The sequence below is a fragment of the Sceloporus occidentalis genome, unplaced genomic scaffold (assembly GCF_023333645.1).
Source record: "Sceloporus occidentalis isolate IW3139 unplaced genomic scaffold, rSceOcc1.0.p SCAF_7, whole genome shotgun sequence".
NCBI classification, from domain to species: Eukaryota; Metazoa; Chordata; class Lepidosauria; order Squamata; family Phrynosomatidae; genus Sceloporus; species Sceloporus occidentalis.
The window spans coordinates 72088148-72108950 of record NW_028316987.1 but is presented as its reverse complement, the minus strand read 5'-3'; the positions used below and the strand labels follow the sequence as shown (position 1 = coordinate 72108950).

The 20803-nt window shown below is 40.9% G+C and overlaps 1 protein-coding gene across 1 annotated transcript in view; it reads left to right on the top strand.

The window, feature by feature from the left end:
- The first annotated feature begins 11733 nt into the window (after positions 1–11733).
- Positions 11734–20803, top strand: part of TRDMT1 (tRNA aspartic acid methyltransferase 1) — a 45540-nt gene continuing 36470 nt past the window's right edge. The window contains exon 1 of the mRNA XM_089531417.1: positions 11734–11815. Coding sequence (XP_089387543.1) covers positions 11797–11815 — 19 coding nt within the window. The 5' untranslated portion in view covers positions 11734–11796. The remainder of the gene's footprint in view (positions 11816–20803) is intronic.

The following is a 20803-nucleotide window of genomic DNA, read 5'->3' as shown; positions in this document are numbered from 1 at the left end:
TCAAAATATATTCTGCTGATAACAGTGGCAAGCAACCTGCCCTCCTTCATGGAGTCAGTCCATGAAATAACTGTGGTTTGTTTGGCCATAACTGGCATTGAGTTCACTAGGGTTTGCTATTGTTATGTGCCAACAAGGTGATTCTGGTTTGTGACAACTGTGGAGTTTTCTTTGTGCAATTTATTCAGAGGAGGTTTGCCATTGCCCACCTGTAAGGATGAGGCAGTGAGACTTGCCCAAGATCAGCCTGTGCATTTCCATGGCTGAGACGGGATTCAAACCCTAGCCTCCATCACTCAAAATATTACACTAAGGTATCTGTCATTGTGGTTTATTCCTTTCAAAGTGTTGAAATGGATGCAAGAAGGAATGGATGCGAGAACATACTCCTACATTAAACCAAAGGGCCACCTGGTCCAGCATCCTGTTTCCAATTAAGGCCATCTAAATGCCTCCATGAAGCAAATAATCAACAACCTTCTTCCGTTGTGCTTCTCTAGCAATATTTATTGAAAGCATTTATTCATCCCCAAAGGTTGCCAGGCAGTGCACAATAAAACAGATAAGATTCTTTACGAACAGATTAAGAACAATGGTTAAGGCCAGTTTTAGAAACCCAAGGCAATAGGGAGTAACACAGCTTTGGCTACCCTCCAGGCTCAGTGGGGATGGTGCCAACCTGACTTCTCTTAGGAGGAAGTTCCATAATCAAAGTGCCAGTAGAGAGAAAGTCCTGCATTGTGTACTCATAAGCCTAGCTTCTTGATGTGGCAGAACATACAACAGGGTTGCTGCTTAAGATCTAATATTTCAAGTGGGCTTATATAGGCTGCATATTAAATGGCAAATTGCATTGAATATCAAGATTGCTTCTCACTTCCACCACTCCCATTTTCTTTGGGATGTAGTTAATACAGACTGAGTGAACATGATCGGCAAGAGCCTCACAAACCCAAACAAGATACTAGTAAATGAAATCAGTGTTGATAGGAGGCAAAAAAATGCAGAAGAATGAACTGAATAGCAGGGGCTACTGTTTATTGCTAGGGAAAGAAGCAGGAATATTGGATGTAATTCCTGATTTTCAGATAAATACAGCAGGAAAACTGAGAAAGTGAAATACATGTGACATCTGATGTTTACGTTCTCACACAAAGAGTATGAGAAATAAATTAGATTGATCTGAAATCATAATATGGTGAGTGTGATCTGATAGCTATTGTTGGGGCTGAACACAATAACTGACTGGACAGTAACAACTTAAGGGCAAAACTTTTTCAAAAGGACTAGATCAAACAGAAAATATATTTTAAAAATTGTAGATATTCACAGGAAAATCCATTATTGTGACACTGGGAGCCTTAAACCAGGAGAGAGAAACAAAAGTAGTATTATTATGGCAGTATAATGAAGGCTGCCAACCAGACAGAAGACAGAACGTGTTGCTTTTCTGAAACAGATTTACAAATCTCCACAGAGCTGTAGCTGAAATGTGACAAATGTGAATGTGCTGGAAGTCTAATTCTGCTAAGAATAGAACATCCATAAATTACCACTGTATTTTACCTACAGCTTCATTTTTCAGAAGACAGAGGAAGAAACAAGATTAACCTCACCCTAAGCAACAGAGATGAACTGGTTGATGAAGTGAAAGTGGCAGGAAGCTTCAGGAAAAAATAATCATGTAATGTTGGAATGAGTGGTAGCAGGAGATGTGAAAACTGTACCTTTGGATATGTACCTGGGGCTACAGAAAAGCTAAAGAGCACAGAGTTAAGTTGGCTAAGATCCCATGGCTAGCAAGTCTGAAGGGAAAAATGTTCAAGAGAGGATGGAAGATCCTGAAAAGTGAAATTGTGAAGGCATAAAGAGAAGGAGAATACATGGGAGACATCAGAAAGTGCGGCTACACATAGAGTTTTCTATTGACCTTTTAAAAGGTTGTGTATAGTAAAAAGGGAAAGGAATATGAGCAAACATGGGTATCATGGAGTAGCTCAATCTGCAAAGATGTTGTGTGGAAGACTAGAACCCAGAACAATCTGAGACTTCCAAGTAATGTTCAAAATAACAGGTGTACCCATGGCTTTGTATTAAGAAAATGAACATGTGAGAAGAAGGCCCTTTCCATCTGGAGAAAGATGGTGAAGTATTAACAGTGATAAGAGTAGTCAGAACTACTATATTTTGCTTGAAGGTTATCTTCTCTATTTTGATTTTGGAAAAAATAAATAATAGGAGTAATCTCAGTCCACAATAGTGAGGGTGACGGTTAGAGAACAATGAAATACTCTGAATGAGTTCATGTCTCTAACACCATCTGGGGGTTCTGTAGTTTCTGAAATCAGTTAACACAATTTTCCACTGCATTGTAGTGGTGTGTGGAGTTTTAGAGCAGGGGATATTGTTTGCATGTTAATCAAATGCTGGGAGAGCCATCTATGGCTATGTACACACGGCAGAAATAATCCAGATTGACACCACTTTAACTCATGGCTCAATGCCATGGAATTCTGGGAATTGTAGTTTTGTGAGACATCTAGCCTTCTCTGTCTGAGAGTTCTGGTGCAACAACAAACTACAATTCCCAGGATTCCATAGCACTGAGCCATGGCAGTTTAAGGGGTGTCTACCTGGATTATTTCTGCTGTGCAGATGCAGTGCCTGAGTGATAGTGTTACTGCATCCCACATCAAATAGTTCAGTTTCTCATTTTGTCTATGTATACACTGTTCTAAGTACTCTGTGGCACAACAGGCAGTAAAGGTGAATGTTGGAAGTTCTGTGTCCTTAGCCTGAAGGACAGCAACACAATATTTCCCTGGAGACTGTAATAGTCATACATAGCAAACTAGTAAAAAACAAAAGCCCAGTGTTTAATAGATAAGTCTTTGCAGATAACTTAATGTTTCTGGCAAATTGGATTCCTTCCCATAAAAACCTGTGCAATCATTACAGTATCCCAAGACTTGACTTCTTGTTTCTTTTTAAAGATTACAATTTAACTGGTTTTTAAAAAGATAAAATGCTAAAATGGAATAAGATGACATTGTAGCTCTTCCTCTGTACTCATTTGATGTTGACTGAAGAGAGAAGCGCCTGTCTCGATATCAGCTTGCCTGTGTACTGAGGATATCCTCAGAAACTCTCCTCCAAGATCCTGTGCCATCTGTGACATGGCAACTAGAGAGAGACTTCTTAGTGGTGGCACTCTATTTAAGGACTTCCATCCCTGAGCAGGCTCATTTGAGGCCAACACTGATATTATTTTGTTATTATTCTCCAAGTGGTTTGTTTATGTCTTAACAATGCCATATTTCTTTACGCATTTATTTAGCCTACTGCCTTGTTATCAATAAGGGGATCAGGAGCAGCTCCCAAAATGAAGTACAACTAAAGCCGTCTGTGGAGGACACAAAGATGGAGGGGCTACACAATGCCTTTAGATTAGAAGTGCTGAGAATCTATAAGCGCTGTTCACTCAAAATGTATAATATTTTTAAAGTAACACATTAAGAGTATAATTGTTCCCATGTAAACTGTAAATCGTCTGGGAATCATACAGCCCTCTGGATGGCAATGGACTGTAAATCCCAGCAGCCTAAACCAGCAAAACTATTGATGCAAAATGTTGGGAAATGCAGTCTAGCAGTGTCTGGAGGATGGCACGATTCCCATCTCCGCTATAGACACATTCATCACCAAAATCCAAAATGCAGTAGGACATGAAGCTACATCTGTGGCAAGCTATTTACAGCAGCTTTGTCTGCTTGAGATGAAGCAGCAAATTGTAGACATACCTCATCCATGTCAGAGTGTGTAGTACCAAAGCCAATTTTGGCATATCTAGCAGAAAAGTCCTCCAACGCCTTTCTTTATTCTAGGCAGTAAAATAGATAACCATCAAGTCATTTCTCATTTATAACACTAAATATCTGCTCTCAGATACCAGCTCTGCCCTGGTGCCACAACAAACTACAATTCCCAGAATTCCATAGCATTGAGCGATGGCAGTTAAAGTAGAGTCAAACTGCATTATTTATGCAATGCAGATGCAGCTCACAAGAAAGCATGCAGGAATTCATAAGTCCCCCTAGGCCCTCTCCAGCGGTGTCCCTAGGGTTGGTATAACTTGGTGTAGTAACTCATAGTGCCATCCCACTGTTGACCTCCCTCTAGGCTTGCCATATCCCGCCTGGGGGCGGGACTTTCCCGGTTTGGGGCGGGGCCACACGGTCCCACCCCGGTTTGGCCCCTCCCCCAGGACCTCCCCCCCAGCAAGGCCCTAGGAGGCAGCTCCAGCCCTCCCCATGGCTGTGTGCCACCCTCCCCGCCTCCCTGCCTGGCTTAAGCCTAGAGAGCAGGTCTTCAAGACATCTGCCACTCACAGCTATTGCCAGCCCACTTGGTATATATACCCTGCAAGAGGCATTACTTTCAGGTTACAGTGAGCAAAGAAAAAAAGGCCATCAATCGTTCCTGTTTCCCTGGGAGTCTAAATGCCTCCTCATCTTTTAAATGTATAGCACTCAGTATTGTTGTAATTCTTTATCACAGGGTCGTTTTTGAGGCCCTAAACACCTTTCCTTGTAATATGCAAATTTCTCCCGAAGCTGACCAATGGGAAAGAAGCAATCAGCCCTCCCCTTGGGTTGGTTTTCAAGGGCTTGGAAGGAAGAGATTTTGCCTTGCAAGCTGCTGGTAAATAATAGAAGGCTTTGGGGTAGCAAAGGCTGCAGAAATAGTTTGACCCCCCCCCCTTTAAACATCCATGGCTCAGTGCTATGGGATTCTGGGAATTGTAGTTTCTTGTGGCACCAGAGCTCTTTTGACAAAAGGAGACTGAATGGAGGCGTTGCCTGGCTGGGGGCAGAGCCTCTTGCCAGCAGTGAGAAGGCTGCGATGATGAGGAAAAGCAGGGGCTCCTCTGGTGGTCCTGGCCACTTCCCTTGGCTCCCTCCCTCCCTCCTCCTCCTCCTTCTCCTCCTCCTCTCAGAGCTCATTCACACTCCCTGGCTTTTCTCTCCCCCCCCCCCTCTGCACTTTGAGACCCCTTTAACTGCCAAAGCTCAATGCTCTGGAATTCTGGGGTCTGTGAGGCATTTGTCCTTCTCTGTCAGAGAGCTCTGGTGCCACAATAAACTACAATTCCCAGGATTCCATAGCACTGAGCCCTGGCAGTCCAAGCAGTGTGTTTTGGACACAGAGATCCTCCAAATGAATCCAGTCCCTAGCTTTTATATCTCTCTCACACACTGCAGGAATAATAACCCACTTTGAGACTGCTTTAACTCAGTGCTAGGGAATCCTGGGAATGCTAGTGTTTGGGAGACATTGAGACTTCTCTGTCAGCGATGGCTCTGAGGCCACAATAGACTACAATTCCCAGGATTCCCCAGCACTGAGCAGTCTCAAACTGGACCATTTCCTCAGTGTGGATGCACCTGGGGAGGAATTCTGGGCACTGCAGTTCAACTACGTTTGGAGGGTTATGGGACTCCCTGTCAGAGATAGCTCTGGGGCCACAATGTACTCCAGTTCCCAGCATTCCCCAGCACTAACCCAGGACAGTTAAGTCACTCTCAAACTGGATTATTTCCTCAGTGTGGATGCAGCTTTGGTGAGGAACTCTGGGCATTTCAGTCCAGCATTGTTTTATTTCTGCAGTGTGTTTTGGACCAGAGACAAGGTGACCAGACATCCTCCTCCTTTTCCAGGACATGTCCTCTTCTGTCACATTTCAAAATGTCCTCCATTTGGATCATGGCTAAGAAGCATGGATTTATAAGTACATGGGTGTTTTTAGCTTTTATTTTTGGCCATGTCCTACATATTTTTGCTTGGGTGCCCTACATTTTGGGGTGAGGGCATTGGTCACCTTGGTCAGAGAGCTTTCCAGGGGTTAACTGCCATTCTGCTGTGGTGCTGGAACAAACCACCATTCCCAGAATTCCATAGCATTCAGCCGAGGCAGTTAAAGTGGTCTCAAACCAGATTATTTCTCCAGTGTAGATGCAGCCCAAGCCTTTTGCCTCTCTTATGCCTGAGATTTCAAAGCCCAGCCTTGGCACCACAACAAACTACAAATCCCAGGATTCCATAGGATGGAGTGATGAGAGTGAAAGCAGTGTGGCAGCAGCCTAAGTGTGCTTAATGCAGTTCTTAACATGGTTCACCTCTTGCCTACAGAGTCTCACAAGACTTTTTTGTTTAACAACTTGTGCCCATTAACTCCATTTCATGTCTCCTTTATTTAGTGGGGAGGAATACAGACAAAACAAGTCAAAATGAAGAAAAACCAAAGTCCCTTGACCAAAGGGTTTGGTTGTGGAATAAGCCTCTGAAATATGCAAGAGGCAATGTTAAAATAAAGCCATGTTCAATGCTCAAATGTGCTGTTTGGAATGGGGAGAGGGGGGTGGCCAGAAAGGGAAGTACATTTCCGTGATCTGTCTACGAATAATGTCAAAATGTCCTCCATTTTGATCATGCCTAAGAAACATGCATTTATATTAACATTTCTAAAAAAGCCTCAATTTTTTTGCGTGTCCTCCATTTTTTAAAAAATGTGTCCTACATTTGAAAATGTTGTCCTGCATTTGTCCTATATTTGTCCCGGTTTGGAGGTCGTCACTTATGGCAACCCTACCTCCCTCCCCTCATACTACACCATACAGAATCCTTAGTAATTTTTTTTTTACTCATAAATCATAATTCTCCTATATCGCTGAATGTCATGGTAACAATAGTGACATAAACAACCAGTGCAGTTAAAATTATACTTTAAATTACAATATCATGCACACAGCTGAAATGCATTTACATATACATTATATATGCTTATGTTGAAAATTTGGTAAAATGTGATGTTTTTTAAAGAAAAAAATAAAATTAAAAATTAATTTTTGAAATTTGAAATTTTAATTAAAAAAACATGGGACCTCTCCTTCCCCCTCCCACTGAGCCTCACCCCACTCCATCTCTTACAGCATTTTAATGGAACACAGGCAAATGCCACAGTCTGTTTCTGGAGAAGTTTGGGGAGCAGTGGAGTCATCCCCCCTTTGGGTGTCACCTGCTGTGGTCCAGATACCCTGTACTCCTGGAACACCCCTAGCGGTGCCAGTGCTCCTCTCACAAAGACTACAAACATTCTAGCTGTAATTCCAAATTTTACCAGTACAAGACTTTTAATGTGCCCATATGATGTCAAAATAGTTGTTTCTGATAACATATTTGTAGAGATACTGTACAGTATTTTTATATTAATGCTTTTTATCTTGCATTGTTGTCAGTTATGATGCTGAAAGAATAGCAGTTCTCAATATACAAAATAACCAGCAGCAATAACAGGAATTAGCTTTCAGCTAAGAGGTTCTTTGGCCTCTCAGCTTGTCATAAATCCTGACCTCTTGCCCCCCGCCCTAAAACTGTCTATGGATCTGACACAAGCTACTTGTAAGTCAATAGATACAATAAATAGCCTTTACAAGGCCAAAGGATAATAATTTTCATCATGACTTAATAATTGTATTACACATTTGCATTTGTGGTACAGTCCAGAAGTCCTCTAGAGTCCCTACAGAGTCCCAATTGATTATCTGATTATTTCTGCTAAAGCAGAAGGTTGAACAAAAGTAAAGACTGCTTTGTATACCATACTCTTCTCTAGCTTTGTTGCACAAACATTATTAATTTGTTCCCAAACAATTTGTCAGACAGCCTTGAGTGATATTTTTGCCATTTTATATAGAGGATGCCAGTTTGAAGACAGTCCTGTTGTTTATTATTCTGCAGTTAGCATTGAAATTTAACTCTTGTAACTTCAAGCTGTTGTGTATCTAAACATTCCTTAAAAATGTGAAATGGCAGCTGTTCATGCACACCTACTACAGGGTTCTTAATTTACTTATACTTTCTCTTATTGGTTCACACACACACAAACTGTGAGTATTTATTTATTTATTTATTTATTTGACAGTAGACAAAGTAGGGCCATCCCTTTGTATCGTTATGGACAGCAATAATTTGAAATAGCATTGGCTCACAACTATAATTTGTTTCAAGTTGGGGGGTTTTCTGACCAAAACACCCCATACCATTCATAGTATGTATGTACAACTGGTACAGCGGAAAACAAATATGTAAGAAACAAAACATGCAAATGAATTGGACATAGGTCCCATTGAATTCAATAGGTCATATTAATTATGAGTGGTTCCACTGGTTTTAATGGGAACTAGGTTTCACTAGTTTACAGTACCGTCTCATAAACACATGCTCAGAAGCAAGGAAGGTGCTGATTCCAAGGCATGTGGGTATATAATTGTTTCCTTTATCTTGACTCATAAGTTAAACTGCACAAGTCCCCCACATCATTCCTGGTGCTGCCAATATTTTGGCTAGAATGAGCATGACTACCTAAACCTCCCTGATCTCCTGGGACGATTAAAAGGTAATAAATTAGTAAATGTACCAGTCTATATCATCTTGCTATCTCCCTATTATGTAGATGTCAAGACATGGTACTACTGAATGGAATGGCCCTTAGGATATAACATGTAGATCAGAGATGGGCAACTTGTGGTCCTTCAGATGTTGAATGATAACCACCATTCCAATCAGTCTGACCTACAACATCCTATGATGAGGGTTCATGGGAGCTGCAGTCGGACAACATCTCCTGGGTCAAAAACTGTACACCCCAGATGTAGATAAAGCATAAGTAATCAAATGAGATTATTGCTCCTTCTAGCCCAATGTTATCAGCTCTGATCAGCAGTGGGTCTCCAGAGTTTCAGGCAGGATTTCTTTCTTAACTCTACATGGAGATCCCTGGTACTTTCCCATCTAAGTACGGATCAGGTCTAACCCTCTTAGTTTCCAACATTAGATGAGATCAGGGTGGCATGTAGATGGTAGTCTACCTTGCCATTTCACACTCCAGTGGTAATGCACAACAGTAACAGCATGAACAGGCTGAAGGTTGCTGTGGCTTGCATGGAACCATTAAAGTTAACCATGTGTTGCGGCTAAAGCCAACATTCCACTAGCACAGATTTCAGAATTGCCTCCCAGCCCTTTGCACTATCCCAAAACCAGCTTGAGAAGGCTCCAAGTGCTCCAGAGCCAGTTTTAGGGGTGCACAACTGGATGTAGTGGGGAGGGAAAGGTTGGATCTCCAAATTCCACTGGTTTCTGCAGAGGTCCACCGTTAGATATTGCTGTTATTCACTGTTTTGCAATAGAACAAAGGAAGCAATGCCAGACTGTAAGGCAATAGTGGAACACCTAGATTTGATTGTGCAAAGTTATTATGTGGAAATGGCTTCTGTCTTCTGAAATCTCCTAGTATGAGGGTCTATCATTCTGAATGAGACATGAAAAAATACAGTATCAACAATAATAACAAAAATGTTGTTTGAAATGAAATATAGGGATTTTGTTTTAGTCCACTATATCAGTGGTTTTCAAACTGTAGTCCTCCAGATGTTTCAAATTTCATCTCCCATAATTTCTGACCATTGGCCAAATTAGCCAATGCAGCTGAAGCCCAAAACATCTGGAGAGCCAAAGTTTGAAAATCACTGATCCACACTAGCATGGTATAACCTCATTTTGTTTTATTCATGAAATGTTTCAGAAACAAATCTGGCAAGTCTGAGCTGTCAAAGTACCTCTCTAGCACAAGGCCCATAAAAGTAATCTCATTTAATTTACTCATTCAGTGGATCTCAGAGGTCTCAACAACAGAGAAGGCTGTCCACTTCTTTGCGAGCTCTTTAGTTAAGCCATCAGGTTTCAGCTATAATCCTTCCAAAAACCCTGGCACTGGCAAACAAAAAGATCCTAATCTTCCCCCCTTTTAAAAAAACGTTGAGGAAAAGGCAGCTGGAGACATTAATGATAATTTGTTGGACTATCGTAAATTTATTGCACTTGGTAACTGCTTATGAAGTTGTGATGCAATTCAGTATTTTTGTGGGACCCGACACTGATTTGGCTGTTGGGGAAAACTTATTTATATGTGTGATGGCTGTCTACACAAGGTCAGTTAAAAAAACAGGAGATAAGATACCCTTGACCCTCCCTTTCAAGTTGGAAAACTAATTGGGAGATAGCAGAGATTACTCAAAATCACAATTGCTGTTCCCATTCAGGAATACTTTAGTTGTGCGTTCCTGTATAGCAAGGGATTGATATCCCTTGCAGTCCCTTCCAGCTCTATGATTCATACCAATGAGAGGGAGCCTGAAGTATGAATCAGATATCCCATGCAGAAGTTGTCTTTAAGGTGAAAGCAGCTTCAGAAGATGATGGTTCAAAGTGAAGGAATAAGGTAACCTGCAGTTTAAACACCTCATTTTTTATTTCCTATTAGCTGAAACAAAGCAAGACTTTTTTTGTCTGAGACAAAGGTTGAGATGGCACTCTCTCACCTTGCCATGGTTCCAACAGAAGCTGCGTGCACACAACAAATGATGTGGTAGAATCCATCCCTGCACTTAGAATAATATAATCATAGAGCTGGAAGAGACCTCAAGGGCCATCATGTCCAACCCCCTGTCATGCAGGAATACACAATCAAAGAACTCCTGACAGATGGCCACCCAGCCTCTGTTTGAAAATCTCCAAAGAAGAACACTTCACCACACTCCAAGGGAATGTGTGCCACAGTCAAACAGCTCTTACTGTCAGGAAGTTCCTCCCAATGTTGTGGTGGAATCTCTTTTCCTGTTGTTGGTTCAGAAAGGGAGAGAGAAGGAAGTTAGGATAGTTCTGAGAAGTGGTCATACATCCAAAATTGGCAGAGACGGCTGTCTAGTAACCAGTATATTTCTTTCTTATAGCCAACAACCTTTCTATGACTGAAAACCTACGCAAATACAGGTAGCAGTAGCTCTTTTGGTGTTTGTGATTTGTTAGGCAGCTTCTAATGGACTTAAATTTGTTCCAAAGTTGTTAGAAACCTGAAGTGTATATTCTGAAAACAAAACCTCACTCTTGTTTCATTTAACTTTTGGTGTTTAGCTGGGGTAAACAAGATTCCCCCTTTTTTTCTGGAAAGGTCTAGTAAACACTGTCAAATTCATATACTGTACCATATTTTTTCAGTTGCCATGTAAACCTACCAAACACACAAATACACCAAGCTCCAATTTGAACTAGTAATTTAGAGAGGAAATGACTGTATGGGGATTTTTTAAAGGGGAAAAAAAACCCAAACTTTATATATATGTGTGTGTGTTTGTGTGTGTCAGTGGCATTTGACTTCCCCCACCTCCCATTCTGAAAGGAAGCACTGTGTAGATGATTCATAGCATGCAACCCATGAGTATTATTTCCATAGTGATTCTGCTTAGTTTCTTGTATTCAGTTCCTGTGGTCTTGATTTTTCTTGTTCAATAAGTTTTTTAAAGTACAGAAAGATCCTTTTTCCCCCAGCCAGGCAGCTAAGCCTCAACACATGTCATAGCTGCCTGAAATGAAAAAGTTGCTACTGGAAATGGCATTGCTGCATTGCAGAAGGTTTTAATACCTTCATAACATGCATGTCCAACTGACTTGTACTGTTGGTGAGAAGCTCCACCACGGTGATGTTTATATGCATGTAGGCTGGATTTTGTATTAGTGTTGGTATAACTAGCATTTCTAATCTTGTCTAATACTTCTTTTGCTCCAGGAAAAACTGCAATCGAGGTCCAAGCACTGCTGGCATTAATAAACTAGGCTACATGCCTTTCCTGTCACTGATGTCATGGGGAGGAACATGCCATATCTTCCTGCATCTCAGGAATGACAAACTCACCAGTAGGTATGATACAGAGTTCTTTCATTACATATTCAGCTAGATAGTGCTTCCAAAACATTTGATCCTCATTCTAAAATGGAATTCATATAGCCTTCTCTTTCTCTGGCAAGGAGTTTGAACACAATCTTTGAACTGCACCCTTTTCTGGAAGTAAGGCAGTGGTTCCCAACCTTCCTAATGCCGCGACCCATTAATACAGTTCCTTATGTTGTGGTGACCCCCCCAACCATGAAATTATTTTCCTTGCTACTTCATAACTGTAATTAAATAGGTGTTTTCCAGTGGTCTTAGGCGACCCCCATAAAAGGGACCTTCGACCCCCAAAGTGGTCCCGACCCACAGGTTGGGAACCACTGAAGTAAGGGATCTCGAGACTGTTGTGCACGTGCTGGTAACCTCACGTCTAGATTTCTGTAATGCGCTCAACATGGGGCTACCCTTGTGCTTGATTCTGAAACTGCAATTAGTGCAGAACATGGCGGCCAGAGTAGTGTCAGGAACATCGAGGAGGGACCCTGATATGATGTGAACCGCTTTGATCATGTTGGAAAAGCTTTTATTTATTTATTTATTATTTATATTACTCCGGTATTAAAGTCCCTCCACTGGCTGCCTATTAGTTTCCAGGCCCAGTACAAGGTGTTTGTTATCACCTTTAAAGCCCTAAATGGCTTGGGTCCAAACTATCTCAGGGACCGCCTCCTCCCATATAATCCTCCCCGCACACTCCGGTCCTCTGGGAGGAATTTGCTGCAGCCTCAAAGATCTAGGCTTTCGGCTACCTCCCAGAGGGCTTTTTCTGTTGTCGCCCCCAGATTATGGAATGACCTGCCAGACGAGATCCATTAATTGACATCTTTAGACAGCTTTAAAAAGGCTGTCAAGACGGATCTCTTCCGGCAGGCCTTTCCTGCATAGATAATCCTGGCCTCAGGAACCCTCTTCTCATGAGAGTCCCCAAGGTCCTCCCTGGAAATTTAAGTAGAATGCTACTGCAGTTTACTGTTTTGTCTTGTTTTGTTTTGTAATAATGTGTATGTGTTGATGTTGTTTTAATTTGTTTGTTTTAATTATAATTGATTTAATAACTTTTTAAGGGGGGAGAGCAGTAGATTTTGATGTATAATGTATTGTATTTTATTACTATTAGCCGCCCCGATTGACCTCAAAGGGGCGGGATATAAATAATTTGGATTATTATTATTATTATTATTATTATTATTATTATGGCTCCCTACAATACTGACAGCCAGCATGGTGTATTGGTTTGAGTGTTGAACTACCACTCCACAGACCAGGTTTGGAATCCCTGTTCAGTCATGGAAATCCAATGAAAAACCTTGGTCAAGTCACACTCTCTCAGCCTCTGAACAAATCTGAGCAAACCTTTAAACAAATTTTGCCAAGAAACTTCTATGATAGGGTTGCCTTAGGGTCGCCATAAATCAGAAACTATTTGATAGCACACAACAACAGTATTGTCAAGATCAGACCACTGGGCATGGACTGATATTTTCAGGACTGGGTTCCTATGTTGATAGGTTAGGGATGGATCAGAACCTCGAAATATGAAAGTTGAAGCTGGATCAGGTTCCTCTCCTTCTACCTTCAAGTGGCATTGCCTTTCTTTATATTTCTTATTTTCCCCAGATTGGTCCAGGTTCTCAGCAAAACTGTTGCTTCAGGCTCTCTGTTGCAAATTTGATTTTGCAACTGGAGTAATTTCACTCCTAAAGCTGGTAGATGAGACAATAATTTCTAACTGTTGTGAGTTTCCTAGGATGTCTTTTGGATTCCCTTTATTCTGAAATGCGATATACTTACTCATGTTGAATCACTTAGGCCTATTCACTTGTTCTGAAATGGTGTTGAATCAACATGAAAAGAGGGAAATATGCTAGCCTTGTCCACTCCACCTCCAGTTCTATCATTCTCTTTCCTTAGAGGTGGATGAGTCTATTCACTTGTTCTGAAATGATGTTGAATATACATGAAAAGAGGGAAATATGGGATTGTTTATACCTACCCTGAGATTGCTTTTCTTAGCTACCAGAGGTCAAAATATCACACACAAAGCCATGGGACTAGCTCTGCTCTCTCTTGTTAAAAGCTAGGTCAATAGCACTTTGGTTTCTATGGCTACAACCCCCAGATGACTTACATCATCCTATTCCAATCAATAGGTCCTCAAAGTAAATGATTTAAGGCTTGCAGCTGGATGTATCCCTTATGGTACACACCTGATTCCACTTCCCTGCTCTCTTCAGTGATTTTTATGCAACATTTACACAATGTTGACTGTGTAACTGGATTTTAAAATCAAAATTTTGAGTGCAAGTGTATGTTTGTGAAAGAGAGACCAGAGGCATCCTTAGGAAATTACAGCAAGGAGCATAAAAATTCCAGCAATCCTTTATTTACTCCTCCCTTCCAATCCAATCACCTCCAGCTGTATGTTGGACAATAACTCCCATCATCCAAGTTAGGATGTACTGCCTGATTACTTTCACCACTATTATTTCTTCTGCTCAAATACTGCCTGCCCCAGATGAAGAAAGTACCTGGATGTATGCTTTTCCCTGACCAGTTTTGTGGGAAGGAGGTGGAGGAAAGCATTACAAGCAAGGAAAAAAGGTAGTGGGAAAGGCCTCCTTTCCCTCACTCCTCTTCACAGCATCCCAAGACTGCTTTTCATTATAATATCAAGGGACTGTTACATCTGTAACTAATGTCTCACACAGCTCTACGAAACTTTGTGGTGAAGAGCTTTGGATGCAACCCAGTGATTTTCTATTATTCAAAACAGGTCTTTGCACAGTATTTTTTTTTTCATATCTGTGATTTGAAAGCATCTTTCCAAATGTTCTGTATCTTTCAATGCAATTTTGAAAACCAACATTTGTTGAATTCTCTGTACAACGGACTCTGATACTGGCTTGGGGCTGAGATACCAGGAAAGGCCTCCTTTTAGAGGTGTAAACCTCCCAAATGAAATCTTCCATCAATCCCCAAACCTCTGGCATTGCACAGGCTGAGACACTGAAAATCATTCACAGACAGAATTCTTATATTTGTTGTGGTCACATTCCCTTGGTAACTTTGCCAACCTCTTTTCTTTGGATACCTAAGCTGTATTTCTAATGCTCAACTGAACTTATTGCAATGTTAGAAATTTGGAGACTGAAGGAAAATTTGAGGCGGGGGGGGGGGGGATAATTTTTTTTAGACCCAAGTCCTCATTTTACCCCTTCCCCACTAGCTACTCCCTTGACCTTTTTTCTCCATTTCTTTCCTCATTTTTAGAAGAGTACAGAAATTTTGCTTCATTGGCTTCTTGTTTTAAAAAAAAAAATCTGAGGCAACCTTCTTCTTTAGAAAGATCTGAAATATTAAATCATGAATTTATTTATTGGCAGACCTGCTTTTTTAATGGCCCAGCACACAGCAATTTTAAAACCAGCATGCCCTATCCATGAGCTGGCAGTCAAATGCTGCTTGATCTCATATTGGGCAGGCACAGAAAGTTCCTTTAAGGGGGTGGGTTAAAGCAGCTACCCAATAGATTTTCTAGGAAAGGTTTTAGACCTGTCCCTCCCTCACCTCTGCTGAGCATAAAAGGAGAATGTTTTGATGAAAGGAAATGATGATGCTGTTCCTGAGGGTGAGGCTGAGCCTGGCAATGCATTGCTTATCTGGCACCTCCTGCATCTTCCCCTGAGATGCCCATGCAGCCAGAGCAGCAGCCCTAAATGACAGCCAGCTATTCTGACCAATTTTAAGTGCCAACATGAATTCAAGCCAGATCATCTATGCCAGAAGGACTAGCAAACTGGCTCCAGCCTGGTTTGGCCTATTTCAGGGTTGTTTGGCTCAGTAGACAAAAGGAGGTGGAGAGGTTTGTACATCCCACAAGGGCAGATACTCAAGCTCAACATGTAGGGGAATTTATGCCATTCCATCCCATCTCATTTTACCCACCCTCATGCATATTTTCAATCACCTCAAGCTGATTGCAAAAGGTCGGGTAGTTTGCCAGCCTGTGTGTGCACATATTACTTGGGCCATAATTCTAATGGTGGCAGATGAAAAAGACAGAAATTTTTATCAGACTTTTAAAAAGACATGTCATGGAGCACTAATGCTGTGTAATTGTAGCGGTGGAACAAAGATGTGTCAACACACTTTTTAAGCAGAAGGATGCCCTGTTGTACAAAGGCAAAGGATAAGCAGATTTAGTTGCTTCATTTAACCTGTGTCTAAACTGACTGTGCAGATTCTGAGATTTATTTAACCTATAATGAATGTTTGGAGCACTTAAGTCTAATCAAGCTGATAATATAAGCTTGCATTGACACACATAGGTTTATCAAATGGCAGCCTATGACCTGGATATCTAAGTCCCCTGAAATAATTGGAAACCTAATCCAGTTGCCTGCTGTGCATACCTAGAATTTCAACTTCTTTGAAAAATAAATACTTTATTGAGGCTCAACAGGGAAAAAAGAGACAGGAACTCATGTTCGAATATCTAATTTAAAATCCTGAAGAATCACCACACAGTTCTTGTGTAGTTATATTCTATTTAAGCTGCCTGCCTCGGGACCCTTTCTGGATCAAAACACAGGACAAACATTAAGGAGATGAATAAATACAGATGGTGTGCATTCCCTGTAAGTAATCAGGTCAAAATCCCAGTCCTTATAGCCTGGCAATGGCTCTGTTAGTTCAGCTGTGAAAGCAAGAGAGACACGAGTTGGTCCATGTGGTGAAGCAGAGGGAATAATATTGTGTCAAAATTTATTCATTTAATTAATATCCTGCCTTTCCCCTAAGAACATGTTATGAGGAGTGAGGTTAAAAGTAAAACACAGATAAAATACAAAAAATTGCAACCATCTTCCTGGCTCTAATGGAGAGGCAATAGCTGTGTTAAGAACGAACAATTGCAGCTGAAAGTTGTGGTTTCAAAGGTGAGGGGAAATAGTTATATGTTATATGGTATCTGCTCCTGCTCAAGATGTATTAAGGATTAAAGTTACAGGAGGCCATCCAGGGTCTGCTTGGACAACCCTAAGGGGGGTGCACCTATAGCCTACAGAGGATTGGGACCTAGCGCATGGAAGCTACATGTGCCTCTTTTCCAAGCCCTGCTCCCTTTATGTCGTAAGGGCAGAGTATTTCTTTTTTTAATACACACACATATTAAATTCTTATGAATGCTTTTACAATTCATTAAAAGCGCTACCAATCTCAACTGCAGTCTAGTGAGCATATTTCAAGCCACATTTTCAGATTTAGTGGACAACTCCTAAAGTGGATTTAATACAGGCTAATCCATTTGTTTTAATAAATGGCTCATAAAAATTGAGCCTAAGTCCTTAATTACATTTCTCCACAACTTAGATTGCATTGCTGGAAGTCTGTTCTGTATTCCTGTTAAATTAGTAAGCAAATATAAATCAGGAAACCAAGCAGACACAAAATTGTCTGTCTTTCATTTTTTATTATTATATTTCACTGGACAGGTTAATTTCTCTGAGATGGTCATTGCCTACACTCTGTTCAGCCAGAATCTTATGGAGATAGCTTCCAACATTGTGTAGTAAATGTTCATTCATGTCCATGAAAATGAAAAATACTAAAAACTCTCCTCCATGGCTTAATTCTTTGGTAAGTCATTTGAGATAAAAGATTTCACAACTTGCATCCAGAAAGGCACAACATTTCAGGACATCCAGTTCATATCAGACAATCAAGTAAGCCACATAGATCATAGTCCCCCACTCAGAGCATTCCCACCAGCAACTAGATAGTATTTTGGTAAGGAATCCGCACCAATATAAGCACAGAGATCTCTCTTGCATGCTAGTCTCCTATAGGTTAAAACCATTAGACATTATCCTATTATCCTACCCTAGGGTAACAGAAAACAGACCTACCCCTCCTCACTGGGACAACCTCTGAAGTACTTAAAGAGTGCATCTATGTTATCCCTCAGTCTTCTGTTCACATGCCCAGCTCCTTCAACCTTTCCTATACCTCTTATCATCCTTATTGCCTTTCTCTGAACCTGCTTCAACTTGTCTGTATTCTTCCTAAAATAGGGCACCCAAACTGAACACAGTATTCCAGATGAGGCCTAATCTGCGCAGGGACTATTTCTTCCCTCTGCTTGGAAACTATACATGTTCCAGGCCTCAGAGGGAGAGAAGGTTTGCTGGACTTTCCCCCTTCCCCACTTCATTCCCTTCTCCTTTTGTGTCTTGTCTTTTTAGACTGTAAGCCTGAGGGCAGGGACATGTCTAATTTAAAACAATGATAGCCCTTTGGCTGAAGAGCAGGGTATGTATAAATAAATAAATAAATAAATAAATAAATAATGCAGGCATCTGCCTTCTTTCCTGCAGCATCACATGTTCAATTTATGATCAACAATAATCCCAAGGTTCTTTTCACATGTAGTACAGCTGAGCCATGTGTCCCCCATCCTCTACCTGTGTCTTTGGTTTTCGTGTCTTAAATGTATAGTTTTGCATTTATCCCTATTGCATTGCATTGCATTGCATTCAGAGGGGAGGGTTGTTTTCGACTCCCTTGCCAGTTGACAGAGTGTGACTTGCCAAAGTCGCCCAATGGGTTTCCATGGCTGAGTGGGGATTCAAACCCTGGTCTGCAGAACCACAGTTCAAAACTCAGACAACTACACAATGTATATTGAAAATCAATTATAAAGCAGAATTTTTATAACTGCAAGAGATTCTTACTGTCATTCTAATCTTCTACCTATTTAATTTACTGTTAATGATTGCTTGCTGCTTTTCTACTACGGAGGTGTACATTACCCCATGCTCATTAAGTCCAGCAGCTTAAATAAACAAAGGAGTTTAACAGGTGGGTTTTGTAGCTATTGTACCAGGGTTTTGTAGCTATTGAACACCTGCTCTGTTATATTACATTTCTTTTCTATTTGCTGGCAGAGATGAATTCATTAAACTGCATGCATCAAAGAATTGAGCTTTTCAAAGCTCAATAAAGAGAGAAATCAAGTATTTTTGATGTTTCCTATACTGTATACATCCCTACCTTCTTTTTAACCAAGTTTCATATCTGTTTAGAAAAATGGAATCTCATTTTTTAAAAAAACAAATCTCTGTATCTGGAGAAGAATTTTACTTTTGAGGAATAGTGCTTTCGTGTTTCCCTGACTACACTGCTACAACAAACAACTATTTGGTTTACTAAGGAAAAGTTAATTTGAAATATTGACCTACAAAGCCCCAAACAACTTGAGATTACCTCCTCCAATATGGGCCTGCCAGAAATTTGAGATCTTCATCTATTTGTGTCCAGACACCTCTTGAAGATAGGTTGGTGGGTACACATAACAGGGCTTTCTTAGAAGTGCCTCGACTCGCCCCATCTTTTTTAAACGTCTGCTGGACGGCCAAAATAGTGCTGTTCCCTGTGGCATTCAATACCTGAAATTGCTGTTTTAACTGTTTCAAAACTGGATTCTAGGACTGTTTTTAGACTGCTTTTAAGAGTTTTTAAAGATGTGTTTTAAATAATTCTGTGTTGCTAGAACCTTTCTGGGTTGCGCTTCAAAAACAGAGCTTATCACTGTTACTAAAACTGACTTAACAGCTTGAATTCAACCCTTTCTGAAATATTAGACAGGTTAAGGCGTTTGCTTTTCCTGGAATATAATCCTCCCTGGCCTGCTTTTGTATTTGTGAGAAAGCTACACTGTATTTAAGAGCAATGCTTAGGCTGCACCTATATTGCAGAAATAATGCAATTTGACACCCCTTTAATTACCATGGTTCAGTGCTATGGAATTCTGGAATTTCTAGTTTTGTTCTACAAAACTCCAAATTCCATAGCATTGAGCCTTGGCAGTGTGTTGTTATCTAACTGCATTACAGTCCTCCCTTCCCTTACGCAGGGGATCCGTTCCAGACTCCCCCCCCCCCCCGGCATAAGGGGGAAATCATGTGTGCTTGCACTTCATTGAAAATAATGGGGTGCATGCATGCACTGCCATGTGGTGCACGCACCACAGGTGCACATCCCATTTATTATATTGTGTCACGGCTTCACCGTATGCTGAAAGCCGCGGATGGTGAGCCTGCATATGGTGTGGGCTCACTGTATTTCTGTAGTTCAGATGCAACCACTGAAAGATAAGCCAAATGCTAGGTCTAGCATTAGCTAAGCTGAAAAGGCAGAAAGCCTGCCTGCCCCCACCTTCTGGAAGAAAGTCAAGGTATTTACTCCTCCTTTGAGAATCAAGAGAAACTTGATCAGAAGTTGGAAAATGACATCAGTAATTCTAAAATCAATCTAGGTCAGAAGGACAATCATCTCAGAGAGAACAGACAAAGGAAATATTAGGAGATGCATCTCTCTATAGATATACCTACCTGTGTAAATGCATCTTAATCTGAGTTGTATCTCTCTCACCTATAACAGTCATGTGGAACCAACCCCAACATCAGAGTGTTACCCAAAAAGGTAAGGGGTAACTTGGGGTCCCTCACTCCTTTGAATGTTGGGGAATTAAATAGCTCTAAAGGACACATACAAGAGGTGAGTAACTTACTAGGATCTTTTTACACTTATTTATATCAGTACTCACTGCATAGAAAGACTCCAGCTTGAAGTCAATAAGATTTATAGCAATAAATAAAGTTAATAAGTAAATAGAGGTCTGCTGAAGATTCAGAAGGCATCTGAGGGTGCACCCACAAAAGTGAACAATATGGTTGAGGTTTGAGAAGTTTTTATACCACAAAACCTACCCTCAGGGAATGTATTGTGTACCCAAATGGTGTAACAAAGAATTTTATTTATCATCTTCCCAAGAAATGGACAAACTGGTCTGGAGCACTTAATGATTCATGGCACCAAGGTGCTAATGCATTGATAAAATCTAATCAATCCTTTGATGATCAGACAGGCAGGGGAAATGCAAGGACTCCAAAGAGGGAA